This window comes from Leptonychotes weddellii, chromosome 16 (assembly GCF_054177405.1).
Source record: "Leptonychotes weddellii isolate Sample4059 chromosome 16, ASM5417740v2, whole genome shotgun sequence".
Taxonomy (NCBI): domain Eukaryota; kingdom Metazoa; phylum Chordata; class Mammalia; order Carnivora; family Phocidae; genus Leptonychotes; species Leptonychotes weddellii.
Genome location: NC_138384.1, coordinates 42,006,119 through 42,019,669, shown reverse-complemented (window position 1 = coordinate 42,019,669; position 13,551 = coordinate 42,006,119). Strand labels below are relative to the sequence as shown.

Below are 13,551 nucleotides of genomic sequence, written 5' to 3'. Positions count from 1 at the left end.
GGGCGGGCGGGGCGGGGGCCGGGGACAGAGGCCTCAGGGCGGGCTCAGGCGCGGGCTCGGGCTGGGGGGCCTCTGCAGCGCCCGCGCCTCGGTCCGCGCGTCGGTCCTGCCGGCAGCCCTCCCGCACAGAGTCTGCGGCGGCCGCCGCCTCCGCTTCCTCATATGCCCGCGCCCGCGGGGGGGCCGGCGCCGGCCAATCAGGAGCGCCGCCGCCCTGACGGACGGCCCGCGGCCCCGCCCCCGGTACTGCAGCTGTCCTCCCCGCCCCCCAGCCTCCGCAAAGTGGCGGCATGGCCGAGAAGGGGGAGCGCTGCAGAAGGGGGGATCCCGGAGACCCCGCAATGAGGAACCTGGAGACCCTCGCAGTGGGGCGCTGAGGGAGAGAGCGCCCCGAAAATCCCCTCACTGTGGGGGTGTTGCCACAGGGAGAGGGGTGCGCTGGGGGAGGTGGACACCGGGTGGGGGGAAGGCCCCTTAAACCACCAAGAATAAAGCGGGGGACACAGCGGACGGGTGCGGGGGCTGGAGACCTTGTGGGGGTGTTGTTCAGGAGGGGGAGCTGGAGGGAGCCTAAGAGGCAAGGAAGATCCTACAGTTCGGAGGGGTGCTGCAGAGGGGAAATGAGCCTTGAGGTCCCCTCGCTAGTGTGCCCCCCCACACCATGGCAGTTATACAGGGAGACCCAACCGCGAGGGTACACGGAAGACACATCACAGCCTCACACTCACACACAAGCATCACCCAGATAGCCCAGATGGGGAGGACGCGCACATCCACCACCCTATCACACACCAGCACAGTTTCACCATCACATCCCAGAACACACCAGCATGGACCCTCACATACATACTACACTACCGCATCACATAACCCCAGAGATTCACCAGCATGTGGAAATAAAATGCACCCCCCCCATCACACCACAACAGAATTACAATTGCTGTCATAAACGGCGGTGTAGACTGACTCACACCCTCTGAACACTACATCACAGACATGCACATCACACCCTCCACCGCACCTGGCCTTGTACCATTTCACATAGAGACCCACAACCACGCAGCCCGTAAACCCACAGACCAACACGTACCCACACTAGGGACCATCACACACGCACAGGCCTCACACTCCCTCACACACCCCATGAGCCTTTGTGGTCCTTGCTGCAGTCACACAACAGCACACACATAACCACACACACTCCTCCCCAGGGAGCAGAAGTCCACGGGGCACAATTGCCAAAGCGTCACTAATTGTGAATGACAAACAAAAAGGTGCACGCAGACTAACACACAGAACAATAATTCACAGGAACAGATCTCATGACACTGTCCCCCATGCTTCGCACACTACACACATCACATATTGCAGTGCTAGACACTTTGCTGCACCTGCAAACATGCCCCAGTGCCCCCACCCACATGCCACACACACCCCAGGCCTGCCACATACACACCACACCCCATCCACCACCCATCGAAGCCTGAGCAGTCACAGTCTCTCACCCCCACTCTTTGCTGAGGAACACCTCAGACTTTCCCTGGGGATTAGAGAAAGGGCAGAGGGCAAGTGAAAGCCTGTCCCTGTAGCTTCCTCAGAATGCGGGTGTCCTCCCCACCTCTGGGAGTGGAGGCGTGGGGGACACAGGCAAGGGGCACAGAGTGAGCCTGGTGTGCATGGGGGGTGGGTGGTGAAGGTTAAGGGCCTGATTAGGGAAATATGTGAAAGGCTAAAAGCCAGAATGAGACACACACACACACAAAAGATAAACAGAGAGGAGACACAGATTCAAAGCTCAAGAGAGACAAACATGGACAAGGAGACAGGACCCGGGAGTAAAGGGGGACAGGGAGTCAGCTTCCCTGGCTTTCCCCAGCACCCAGAGCCTTGGCCCAATCCTGTACTCTGACCCATCCCCATCCCTCCCTGCTGTCCCTTGTTGCCATAGTAATAGGGAGGCCGACTATGCAGCAAAGGAGGCTGGGCCTGCAGACCTGGCCTGTCTCCATGGAGACTGGGGAAGGGGGGGGGGAGCCACATCTTCTAGTCCAGGTGGTTGGCCCCCAGATCCCCTCTGCAATTCTGCCCCCTTCCTGGGGGTGTGTGCGGTGGGGGGAGGATCTGTCAACATATTGTCCCTCCCTGGTCTGTTTTTGGCAGGGATGGACTATGGGCAAGGGGGCTGGGGGGACAGAGATGCCTAAAGGTGTTTGGATCCCAGGAGATTTAGGCTCTCTCTGTCCCTGTTCTCCAGTTTGGCTGGGGGAGAGCTCAGCCCCCCACACGACACCCCAGATACAGGCTTATGTCCCCCTTTATGCACTCCCTCCTCAACACGAGCCTGGAGAGACTGATGACTGTGCACCGTGCTCCCAGCGCGAGGCTCTGCGGAAGTTGGGGGGGAGGAGGGAAGACTTAGGAAGGTCACAGGGATGGACAGGGACAGGGGAGCTTGGTGAGAGAGACATAAAGAGAGACTCAGGAGGAGAAATGGACACAGTTCAGAACCAGGTAGAGGCAGATACAAACAGAGAGACTGACAAAGACAGAGACCTGCAAAGACAGATGAGAAAACAGATGGGGGGAAACAGAGCAAAAGAATTACTCAGTGAAGGTGACAGAGAGCCACAGGGACATAGAGAGCCAGAGACACATTTGGCAAACTGGGGAGACTCAGAGATAAAGACCAGGGAGATACCTGGAGCAGAAACAGGGAGGGGTGGGGAGACTCAGAAATGGGGAGAGACTTCATAGATCAGCTGCATGGTATGGGGACAGAAAGCTGGAGAGACCAGAAATGTCTGCAATCATATTCTAGTCACCTCAACAGACTGAGAGTCTGGCCCAAGGGCAGAGACATTGATTAAAGTCTGTGCAATAGATGTGGGGACAACAGAGACCCTGAGACAAGCTCGCCCCCACACCTGTCCCCAAGGGGCACACACACAGCAAAAGCCAGAGACACAGAAGGGGCCGGGTGGAGACTGGGGGTGCTGTGTACCAGGCAGGGTCTCCTGGACGTGGCCCGCCCAAGCACCACGAAGGCAGGCCAGCCCCGCAAGGGAGACAGGGCAGCGCAGGCCAGTCCCCACCAGGCCGGTGCTGAACGGACAGCTCCCGGGTTCCGGCAGCCTGCCCGAGGGGAGGGCCCAGCCTCCCGTCTCCCAGCCCGGTCCCACTCAGTCTGGCTTTCCTCAGCGCTCTGGCCCTCCCCTCTCCATCTAGTTTTCTTTGGCTTCCCATCTCTGTCCCACCTCGATCTCTGCTTCTCTCAGCCCCAGTTCCCCGGGGTCTCTTAACTTCCCTGCTTCATCTGTCTCCCCGCCTGTCTCAGTCTCTTGTCCCCTTCTCCATTCCATCTCACCTAATCACGGTGTCTCCCTCTGCCTCTCCCCCTCCCTCTTGGCCCCCCTGCTAGTCTCTCCCCATCTCTCTCTCTCTCCCCCACCCCTGCCCCATCTCTTCGTCTCTCCCCATCTCTGTCTCCCCTTTCTACTCGGCCTCATTATGGCTCTCGCTGTATGACCTTCACTCGTCCTTTCTCAGCTGCAGTTTCCAATGGAAACCTCCAGCGGGGCGGGGGAAGGCGGGGACAGAAAGCAGACCCACCCCTCTCCCTGCTCAACCAGCCCTGCAGCCACCCCCCCACCCCACTGGGATTTCCCACTTCCTCTCTTGGGGGCTGGGGAGGCACACTTTCAGCAGAAACACGGGGTCACACTCACAGAGTTGAAGACAGCCTCACGGGTGCACATACACACACATGCCCACAATTAAAAAGTCACCAAATCACCCTGGCCCCAGCACACACTTGTCACGGTGTGGCCACCCCAGGCACCGCCACACTGAGCAGTTCACTCACCCTCCCTTCCCCCCAACCCCATCTGGTTTCTGTCTTTCTGTGTCTCTGTTCCCTGGTGTCTCCGCCTCTCCAGATCCCTGCATCTTTCTCCATCTGTCTCAGGGTCTCTGTCACAGCCTCCCTCTGTCCTGAGAGAAGGTCAGTGAGAGGGGCCAGCTGCCAGGGCCTGGGCTGACCTGCTGCCTGAGGGCAGGGCCCAAGGGTGGAGAGAGTCCAGGAGTGACCATCCCGTGTGTGGTTCTCAGCAGACTCTCTGGGGAGCCCAAGCCTTTAATGCCCTCACACCCCCAGGAAATGAGACCCAGCTATCCCCAGTTTTGGGGTTTTGTTCTTTTTTTTATTCCAACAGGGACTGGGGTGTGGCAGGGGGGAGGGATGGGGGCCCAACTGACCTCCTCCCTGGGGGGGTCTCATAGAAATTCCGAGGTTTCTCCCCAAAAAAAAGAGAGAAAGAGAAGAGTTGAGGGGCGCCAGGGGACACCCATCTGCCCAGAAGCCCTCCCCTCCTCCAGAAGTGGGGAGGGCTGTGTCAAGTCTTGGGGAGCCTGAGCAGTCCCAGGATGGGCTCTCCTCGCGGACTGCTTTCCGCTTCTGGAACGGCACCCGCAGTCCCCGGCACCCTGAAGTCCTCGGTTCCTGCGCTCATGTCCGCAGTCGGGGGGCGGAGTGCAGGGTCCGCGGCACCCTCTGATGAGTCCACTAGGGGGCGCAGGCAGGCTCCGGAGCCGGGCCTCGGACTTCATCGTGAGCCGAAGGCAAAATTGTGGCGTCCGGCGCACCAGGGGCACAAGTCCCGTCCCTTGTCCACTGGGGAAGCGGGGGCGGCCCGGGCCTGGGGCGGACCCCGTCCCTGCGATCAGTCCGGCCGCCAGCCCGGCTCCGCCCGTGGTCACTCGTGCTCGGCCAGCTCGCGGGGGCCCGCGGGGCCGGGCCGCGGCCGGGGCGGACTGGTGGCTTCCGCGGGGGCGCCCAGGCCACGCGGGGGCGCGCCGGCCCCGGACGCCCGCAGCGCCTGGATGCGCCGGCACTCCTGGCAGACGCGCACGTGGGTGCAGGGTGTGGGGACGGAGGGCCGGGCCCCGCCGGGCGGCCCCGGGTCGTCCAGGAGGCGCTGGGGGCCCCCGTGAGCGCCGCCCGAATCCCCGCCCGCGCCGGCCGAGTAGAGCTTGCCGTTGCTGAGGCGCATCTCGCGGACAGCGCGCAGCGACAGCAGGGCCCGACTCGGGCCGCCCGGGCGCCGGCGCCGGCGGGAACGCGACGTCTTGCGACAAGACACCGCGTGCCGCAGCTCCTGCAGCATCTCCTGGCACACCGACACCTGTGGGCGGCGCAGGGCGGGGCGCGGTGGTCACCAGCCGACCCGCGAGGAGAATGCCCTCCTCGCCGCCGCCCCCTCGCCCGGCTTCTGCGTCTTCTCTCCCCTCCCGGCCTCCCCCAGCTCCACTCCTCCTCTCCGTTCCTCTCTCAGCCTCTGCTCTTCCCGGGCTCTGCCTGTGTCACCTCTCTGCCTCGCCTCTCCACTCCTCCGTCTCTCCGCTTCCGTCCTCCGGGGGTTCTCCCCGAGTCCGCCCTCACCTATCTGGACTCCTCTCTTTCCCTTTCTTGTCACTCCCCAGTCTGACTACCTCCTGCTTGACTTCCACCTTCTGCCTCTCATTCATGCTACCATGATTGCAAGACATTTACTGAGCACCTGCTGTATGCAGAGAACAAAACAGACGGAAGTCTCTGCCCTCATGGAAGTTGATTTCCAGCATGCAGAGACAAAAATAAATAAATAACAAAGCTGTAAATGTAGGTAGCAGGTTAGCTGGTGATGAGTGCTTTGGCGAAAAATAAAATCGGGAAGAGAGGTGGGGTGATGCTGCATCTAGAGTAGAGACGTCAGGGAACACTCATGGCAAAGAAGAGCTTCAGTGAGACTGAAAGGCAGTGCTAGGTGAGCCCTGGAGCCTGGGAGGAGAGCAGGCAGATGCCTGAGCCGGACAGAGGTGCTGGGGGGGGGGCGGGGGGAACCACCAGCAGGGCAGGGGGGCTGGAATGGGGGATGCAGGGGGACAGAGGGAGAGGGAGAAGAGGAGGTCAGAGGAGCAATGGGGCCCCAAGACTGCTGTAAGGCTTGGGCTTTTATTCCCAGTCAGGTGGGGGGCACTGGGGAGCTTTGAGGACTGCAGTACTTCCACTGTGTTGAGAACAGACTAGGGAGGCCAAGGGCAAGCCTAGTGGCAGTGGCCAAGCAGGTGAGAAGGGGCTGGATTCTGGGTATGTTTCGAAGGTGGAGCCAACAGGACTGGCTGAGAGCAAGGGGAGAGTGAAGGGTAATCCCACCTTGGCCTGAGCAAGTGGAATGATGGCGGTGTCTGGTGCGTGGGCAGGAGTTCTGCATTGGCCACGTGATGTTCCGTGGGTTATCTGTCAGACATCCACGGGGAGGTGTGGAGTATAGGGCTGAGTGTACAAAGCCTGGGTCTGGGGAGAGGTCCCTGTGGGGGCGGTGCCTGGCGGGGTTAAGGCAGGCGGCCTCCAGGGTCCTGCCATCCAGTGTTCCCGCCCCCCTGTAGTCCCCTCTGCCTTTGTATCAGGGCTGCTGTGTGACCCTCAGAATATAGCTAGTCAGCTAACTAGTCAGCTGATGTTTTGGCCTCTGCTGGGTTTGCCCTTGGGTCACTCGCTCTGGGGGAAGTCAGCTGCCACGGTGTGAGGACACCCAAGCAGCCCTATGGAGAAGGTCCCCGTGTGAGAGCCGGAGGCCTCCTGTCAACTGCCAGGGGAGTGTGTGTTCCTCCTGTTCTTTACTCTACCTCAGGATGTTCTGACATCTTAAGAATCTTGCTGGCCAGGGAGAGACTGGCCCTCCCAGAGCTAGATAATTCTTAGGGAGAGCAAAGGGCTGGGAGCCCACCTTTCATATGCAAACCAGCCAATCCCAATACCTGCCCCCCACCCCCCACTTAACCTAACTCTCACACCCAGCTGCCCTAAATCACCCAGGACCAGGTCCACACCACTAGAGACCACCCCTCTAGTCCAGAGCCCATCAACATTATCCACACTGGCCAATTCGGAGCTGCTTTCCCTGCCAGCCCTGCCTTTCATGCAGAAACCCCAGTGAGGTCCAAGGCCCAGGCTTTCCCCCAGCTCCAGCTCCCGATGCTTCCGGTGCTTCCCCTGCAGCCCGGTGCCGTGTGGCATGACCCCTCCTGGGAAGCGTAAGTGATACAAATCTCCTTTCAATAGCACTGGCCTCTCCGTGTCATCACTTAGTCACCATAAATCAGAATCCTGCAAGTGCATCTGGAGGCGGCACGCCACCTTGGAAGCAGACCCTCTGGCCCCAGGCAAGCCTTCGGCCAATGGCATAACCGTGACCTCCCTAGAGACCCTGGCAGCCAGAACCACCCAGCTAAGCTGTTCCCAGATTTCTTACCCATAGAAACTGTAAACTGATGTAAGTGTGCTGCTTGAAGCTGCTAAAATTTTAGGGTGTTACATGTAATAAATAATACAGGTCATATACAGCATATCGGCGGCCTCATTTGGCTGGATGGGATCACCAAGGGGCTGGAGAAAGCCAGAGAAGAGTCCAGGAAGGAGCCCGAGAGCCCCTTGACAAAGGACTGGCCGCAGAGGAAGGAGAAAAGTGAGGCGTGAGCCCTGAAGAGAGGGTTTTGAGAACAGTGATCAGCTGTGCTGAAGCCTACTGCCACCTCACATATGGTGAGGCCTGAAACCCGGGCAGTCTGGGCCGTGGGTCTCTGGGGAAGAGTGGCTTCAGTGCGGGGGTGGGGACGACAGCTGGATGGGCGTGTGTTCAAGAGTGAATGCAGAGGGGGAACTGAAGCAGCAGGGAGACATACTCTTTCCAGGTTGTAAGTTTAGGGGAGAAGTGGGGTGGTGTCTGGGAGGAGAAACAGGGTCAAGAGAAAATTCTGGAAGATGGGGGAGATGACAGCACGTTTGTATGCGGACAGCCCTGATCCAATAGAGAAGAGGAAACTGCCGATGGGGGGAGGGTGCAGAGAACCGCGGAGGGATGTCCTTGGGAGGGCAGGAGAGGAGATGGAGGCACGGGGAGGGCGCCTCAGCTGGGAGTAACTGACCGGGTTGTGGAGGGGTCTGCATGCTCTCCTCAGACTCCTCTAGGTGGAAGCAAGGTTATCAGCCCAGGTGAGGAGGGGGAGGGGCGGGGGGCGGGGGGGGGAGGGGAGGTGGAGCACACAGGGCCAGAGTGGGGCTGGGAATGGAGGAGTGTCACTGGGCAGCAGCTGAGACCAGCCTGTCGTCTTCCAGCCCGACCCACCTCTCATTTCTCCTTGCTTCACCCCCTGCCCCTCCCCCATCCTCTCTCCTCCTTTCCCCTTCATCCTCACCTCTGTCCCTGTTGCTTTCCCTCCTCTGGCCTTCCTCACACTTGGCTCCCCTCTCCCTTCTGTTTGCACCCACCTCTTCTTGAACCCCCTCTGGTTCCACCCCGGGGGGTCTCTCAGGTCCTGTCCCCTCCCCGCTCCCAGCTCCTCGCTGCCTCTGACATTCCTCCAGGAAGGCTACCGAGGCCACAATCTCCATGTCCCTCTGCCACGGGCACCCCACTTCTCCCCCACCCCCTTCGCCAACCCCCTCACCTCTTCGGACTCTGCCGACCTCCGTGTGGACCATATGAATTCCATGACCGCCACGAAGACAGCAATGATGAGGCCACAGATGAGCACGACAAAAATGCCACCAATGTTCTCCATGCCCAAACCTGGGGGTGCAGGGGGAAAGCCACGGGTTCGGGGCTGTGTGGACACGGGGGCTGCAGGGGGCTTCGGGAATGGTGCGGTGTGCAGGGCAGCTGACCTTTAGCGCGATGATCCTCTTCCTTGGGGCACCGGCCCCCCTCCCACCACTTGCGCTTCAGGATCTCCAGCCGGTTGTTCTCCTGAAGCTGCAGGATGGCCAAGGTGATCTCATCCCGGAATGGGGAGCCTGGACCAGACACACAAGGGGGTGGACTGGCCATTGGGGTCCTGGAGTGCTGCCCACCCAAACTCCCACCGTGCCCTCAGCACGGCGCTTCCTCCTGCCTCCACCACACCCCCGGGTCCTCTGTCCACCTTCGAGTCTGACCACTGCTTGCCTTGACCTCCCCTGTGACCGCCTGGGCCAAGCCCCCACTATGTCACATTTGTCACAGTCCCCTCCCTGCAGCTCTCCTCACCCCCCACCCAGGCTCTTCTTAACACAGCAGCCAGAGGGACAACTTCAGAAACAGAGTTCTAGATCTCGTCTCTCTCGTGCTCAAAATTCTCCAGTGGCTTCCCGATGCAGAGAGAACCCGGTCCTTCCCTCAACCTAGAGATCCTGTGTTCACTCGCCCCACCACCTGGGGCTCCTGCTGCCCCAGCTGCTCGCAGCTCTGACCACACCAGCCTCCGGGCTGTTCCTCGAGTCCTCCAGACACAATCCCACCTTAGAACTTCTGCCTGGAATGTTCCTTCCCTCATGTCACTCAGGGCTCTACTCACATGGTACCTCAAGGCGTCTCCTCTGATCAACTTCCCTTAAAATGGCACCAAGCACCCCCCCCATCAGTCTCGTCCCCTGAATTTACTTTGGAGCAGTTGTGACTACCTGGCATCACTTTATAAAGCCCTGCGTGTTTATTGTCTACCTACTGTCTGTGCCCCTCGTGGAAGGCAGCAGGCTGGGGGCTCGGCGGCTCCCTGCTGTGGGATCCCAGCATGCAGCACTGTGCCTGGCACGCAGCGGGGCATCCGACAGTCTGCTCAGTGAATGAATCTCCTCTGCATGGCCTCAACCCCAGACCCCTCTCTCCTCCCTACCCTTGGATCCTCGCCTTAAACCACCCTTAGGTCCCAAACACCCCACACATGTCCTATTCCAGCCTCATTTCTTCATTTGCTATGACACTTCTTAAGCACCTGCCAGGGGCCAGGAACCAGGGACATGGGCGAGTGGAGGCGTTAGTATTTATCAGGCACCCACTATGTGCCAGATCCTTGGTTTACAGACATTAATTCAAGTCCCTCCTGATCCTGGCTATTACCAGGTGTTACCACCCCCATCCTCTGGATGAGGCAGGTGGCATTCTTGCCTAAGGTCATGCACAGAGTCAGGGAGGGAGCTGGGATGTGAATCCAGGTCAGTGTGACTCCAGAGCCTGCCCCCCAAAGGGGTTACACTACTTCCCTGGCCCAGCACTGAGATAAGCGCAAAACTGCTAAGATTTGAGGTAATTTGTTACACAGTAACAGATAACTAACACAGCAGTCAGCAGCAGAGAGATGGATTTATAAGCCACGATGTCAAGATTTGGTGATAAAATTGGTGGGTTTCCAGCACTGGGCCCGGAAAAGCATGTCCAAGTCTCCCTGGCAGATCCATCCATTCCTCCCTCAGACCTCCCGGCCTCCGTCCATCATCCATATTCTCAGCACTGCGCTGAGCCAGGCTGTGGGTGCCATGCAGAGAAGTTGAGGCACATCAAACCAGGTCTTCACCCTCAAGGAGTCCTCAGGCCAAAGGGGAAGGTGGCAAGTGTCACGGCCCATAAGTACTGGGTTGTACCCAGTCTCCCTGGGTTCTCCCGGCGGCCACGCAGGGCCGGAACTGACTGCCGCTAGACCCGTGTTTGCAGGTCGAGTGTGGAGGTTCAGGATGGGGTCATGCAGCCAGGAGGCCGCGCATGACACGCAAGACATACCCAGCCTGCCACAGGCAGGACCTGGCCCGGTCCCCGGCCGGCCCATGTGGCCTGGTTCTGGCTGCCCCCTCCGCACCCCCCGGCCCCACCGCTCCATACCCAGTGGCATGCCAATGCCGTAGCCCTTGGTGTCGAGGAGGCCCCCGATCTGGGTGAGGTTGCAGTTGAGCCGCCGGTGGTACTCGTTCATGGTGGACTCGAGCAGGAAGGCGTAGCGCGAGTTGAGAACACGGGCTATGCCTTCTTCCGTGCTCTTGACAAACACACTGGGTTGCTTTGACTGCATGTAGTTCCACATACGCTGGTATGTCTGGTACCGCGAATTCTGGCCAGAGGGGGCACAAGGGGAAGTCAGGTGAGGGTCTTTCTCCTCAGCCCTATCCCCTGCCCTCCAGGAAGTTTCTCTCAACCGGAGAACGAGTGAGGAGACCAGAGGGAGACAGAAAGCCAAACGCAGAGAGGGACGAGACAGACAGACTGCTCAAGGCCAGGTCCAAGGCATCAACATGCCCACCAGCCCAGCGAGGACCCTGAGGACCAAAGGCTTGGGAAGAAGGGGCTACGGCGATCTATTCTCCAGCCCGTCCTCTCTTCCACCCGTGGGCCTGGCTTGGCCTGACACCCAGCCCTGTCTTCCCAGCATTCCCAGGCCTTATACGCAGAAGCTCAACCCCAAATTTACCCAGGGCCAAGTCTGAGTCAGGGAGACCTGCGTCCATGTCAAATAGGACAGTTTACTTCCTTCAAGCCCTGCAGGAACCTTCTGGGGAATGCCTCTACAAGCCTTGAGGGGGAGGCATGTGGAGGCCAGGCTCGGGATGACCACCCCCTGCCACTGCTCCTGACATCCCCTACCCTCCTTCTTTGATCTGAGGTCCAGACACTGCTCTCCCTACGTGCCCCATAGGCCCCTCCCCAGAGCTCAGCAATCTCCCAAACCTACTTCTCTGGTCTCCCAGCTGCGAACGAGCCCCGTGACCCACCTGGGAGGCCTGGGAATTCACTCCTCCTCTCCTTTGTGCTTCAGCCAGTGGCCCCCTCCCAGCCCCAGCCTCCCTCAGACCATTAGTCTACCCCCACCTGCCCCAGAGGGAACTTCCAGCTCTACATGGGTCACCCCAGCTCAGTGACCATTTCTACCTCCCCACTTACAGGTTCTAGTCTCAGTCCTATCCTGGCATTCGGGACCTCTGCTGTCATGCAGTCACCCAAACCTCCTTGCCAGGCTTGTTTTCCTTTTGATTCCTTCCCACTGCCCCCTAATACACAGGGACAGGCTCCTTTCACCTTGAAGGGCCTTGCCCTCCTCTCTGCTTGCCCATTCTCCCAGGTCTGACTGACACTTCCAGCAGCTTCCATGACTCCTATTTGGCCTGTCTAACACTGATACGACACCAGATCCTACATCTGTTCCCTTCTATTCCCTGGGTGAGAGTCCACTTTCCCCAGCCAGACAGCAACACTCCCGGTGAGTGTCTTCTGCTCCCCAGCCTCCCTGTTGCCACCATCAATCCCTCTTAGCCAGGAGGCCCTGCCCAGCCCCACCCTGGGCGGCTACACGTGGTGGGGGTACCAAGCCCAGGCAAGGTCAAAGGCCCCACCTGAAAGAAGGTCATGGTGGAGCCAGCATGGATGGTCCCGTACTCAATGTTGGTCTGGTCGGCCAGGTCGTCGGCTGACTCCACGGGCACCTCCATGCGCTGTACAGTGAGGAAGGCAGCCAGGTTGGCCGTGTAGGAGGAGATGATGATCAAGGTGAAGGCCCACCTGATGGGTAGAAAGAGTGAGCCATGGTTGGGAGCCACGCCTGCCACCCTCCCACTGTGGCCGTGCACCCTGTTGGTGGTGCCCCTCTCAATGACCTTGGCATCTAGGAGGCTCAGCGACTGCTGACTTGTGAGAAGGCTGGAAGCAGAGATGCTGGGGCCAGACTCTCTGGGTTTGATATTGCTTCCAGAGACTTCCACTTCCAGAAAGCAGAGAATAAGGTATCCTGAAAATACCCTCCCACCGTGAACAACTAAAAAACTGGACAGAATATAGAAAACTATTTAAAGACACAGGACAATAGGCATCACAGGGCTGTAATCCCTGAGGGGGAAAAAAAAAAAAAAGCGATGAAGTGAGACGTATCATTGCCCAGGCTGTCTGGCTGAATGTAATTTATAGACTGCGGTGCCAAGGAAGGGAAACCCAGTCTGGCCATCTCACTGAGTTGCAGAGGTGGAGATCAGAGAGGCCCACATGGCTAGAATCTGTGGAACAGAGAATCCAAGAAGAGGGAGCTGCACAGAGAGAGAGGGTTCCAGAAATCTGCACAGAGTCCCCTTGAATCTTTGGCTGAATATAGATCTGGGTATGCACAGGGTGAAACTCCAAGAGACCAGAGAAGAACTGCTTTCCAAGACAACAACTTGGGGCACCTGGGTGGCTTAGTCAGCTAAGCATCTATCTTCAGTTCAGGTCATGATACCAGGGTCCTGGGATCAAGTCCCGCATCGGGCTCCCTGCTTAGTGGGGAGCCTGCTTGTGCTCTCTCTCTCTGTCAAATAAATAAATAAAATCTTAAAAAAAAAAAAACAAAGACAAAAATTCCCAGGGTTCACATAGGGCCGGGAATCTTCTGAGCTCTCTCCAGCCAGAGTGAGATCTCACTGAATATGTGAGACATTCAGCAAAGACCCCAAAGGACAACACATTAGAGTTAAGTCAGCCCTAGAATAAAGGCCACTCCAGACCTGCCCTCAAAGAGCTGGAAAACAGTCCTGGAAAGGATCAAAATTATCCACAAGAAACTTAACTGCCTGCCAGAGAAAGTCCGAGACTCTTTAAAATAATACATTCAGCAAGTTGGTACAGCCACTTTGGAAAACAGTGTGGAGGTTCCTCAAAAATTTTAAAATAGAGCTACCCTATGACCCAGCAATTGCACTACTGGGTATTTACCCCAAAGACACAGATGTAGTGAAAAGAAGGGCCATAT

At 58.6% G+C, this 13,551-nt stretch overlaps 1 protein-coding gene across 4 annotated transcripts in view; it reads right to left on the bottom strand.

The window, feature by feature from the left end:
• Positions 1–4,177: 4,177 nt before the first annotated feature.
• Positions 4,178–13,551, bottom strand: part of GRIK5 (glutamate ionotropic receptor kainate type subunit 5) — a 53,309-nt gene continuing 43,935 nt past the window's right edge. For 3 of the 4 annotated variants that reach the window (XM_081806988.1, XM_081806986.1, XM_081806987.1), the window contains 5 exons: positions 12,170–12,335; positions 10,668–10,893; positions 8,702–8,830; positions 8,485–8,606; positions 4,178–5,180 (listed from right to left, as the gene is read on the bottom strand). In XM_081806988.1, coding sequence (XP_081663114.1) covers positions 4,752–5,180; positions 8,485–8,606; positions 8,702–8,830; positions 10,668–10,893; positions 12,170–12,335 — 1,072 coding nt within the window. In that variant the 3' untranslated portion in view covers positions 4,178–4,751. Of the gene's footprint in view, positions 5,181–8,484; positions 8,607–8,701; positions 8,831–10,667; positions 10,894–12,169; positions 12,336–13,551 lie in introns of those variants that run through there. The other variant, XM_081806989.1, reaches the window with a different exon arrangement.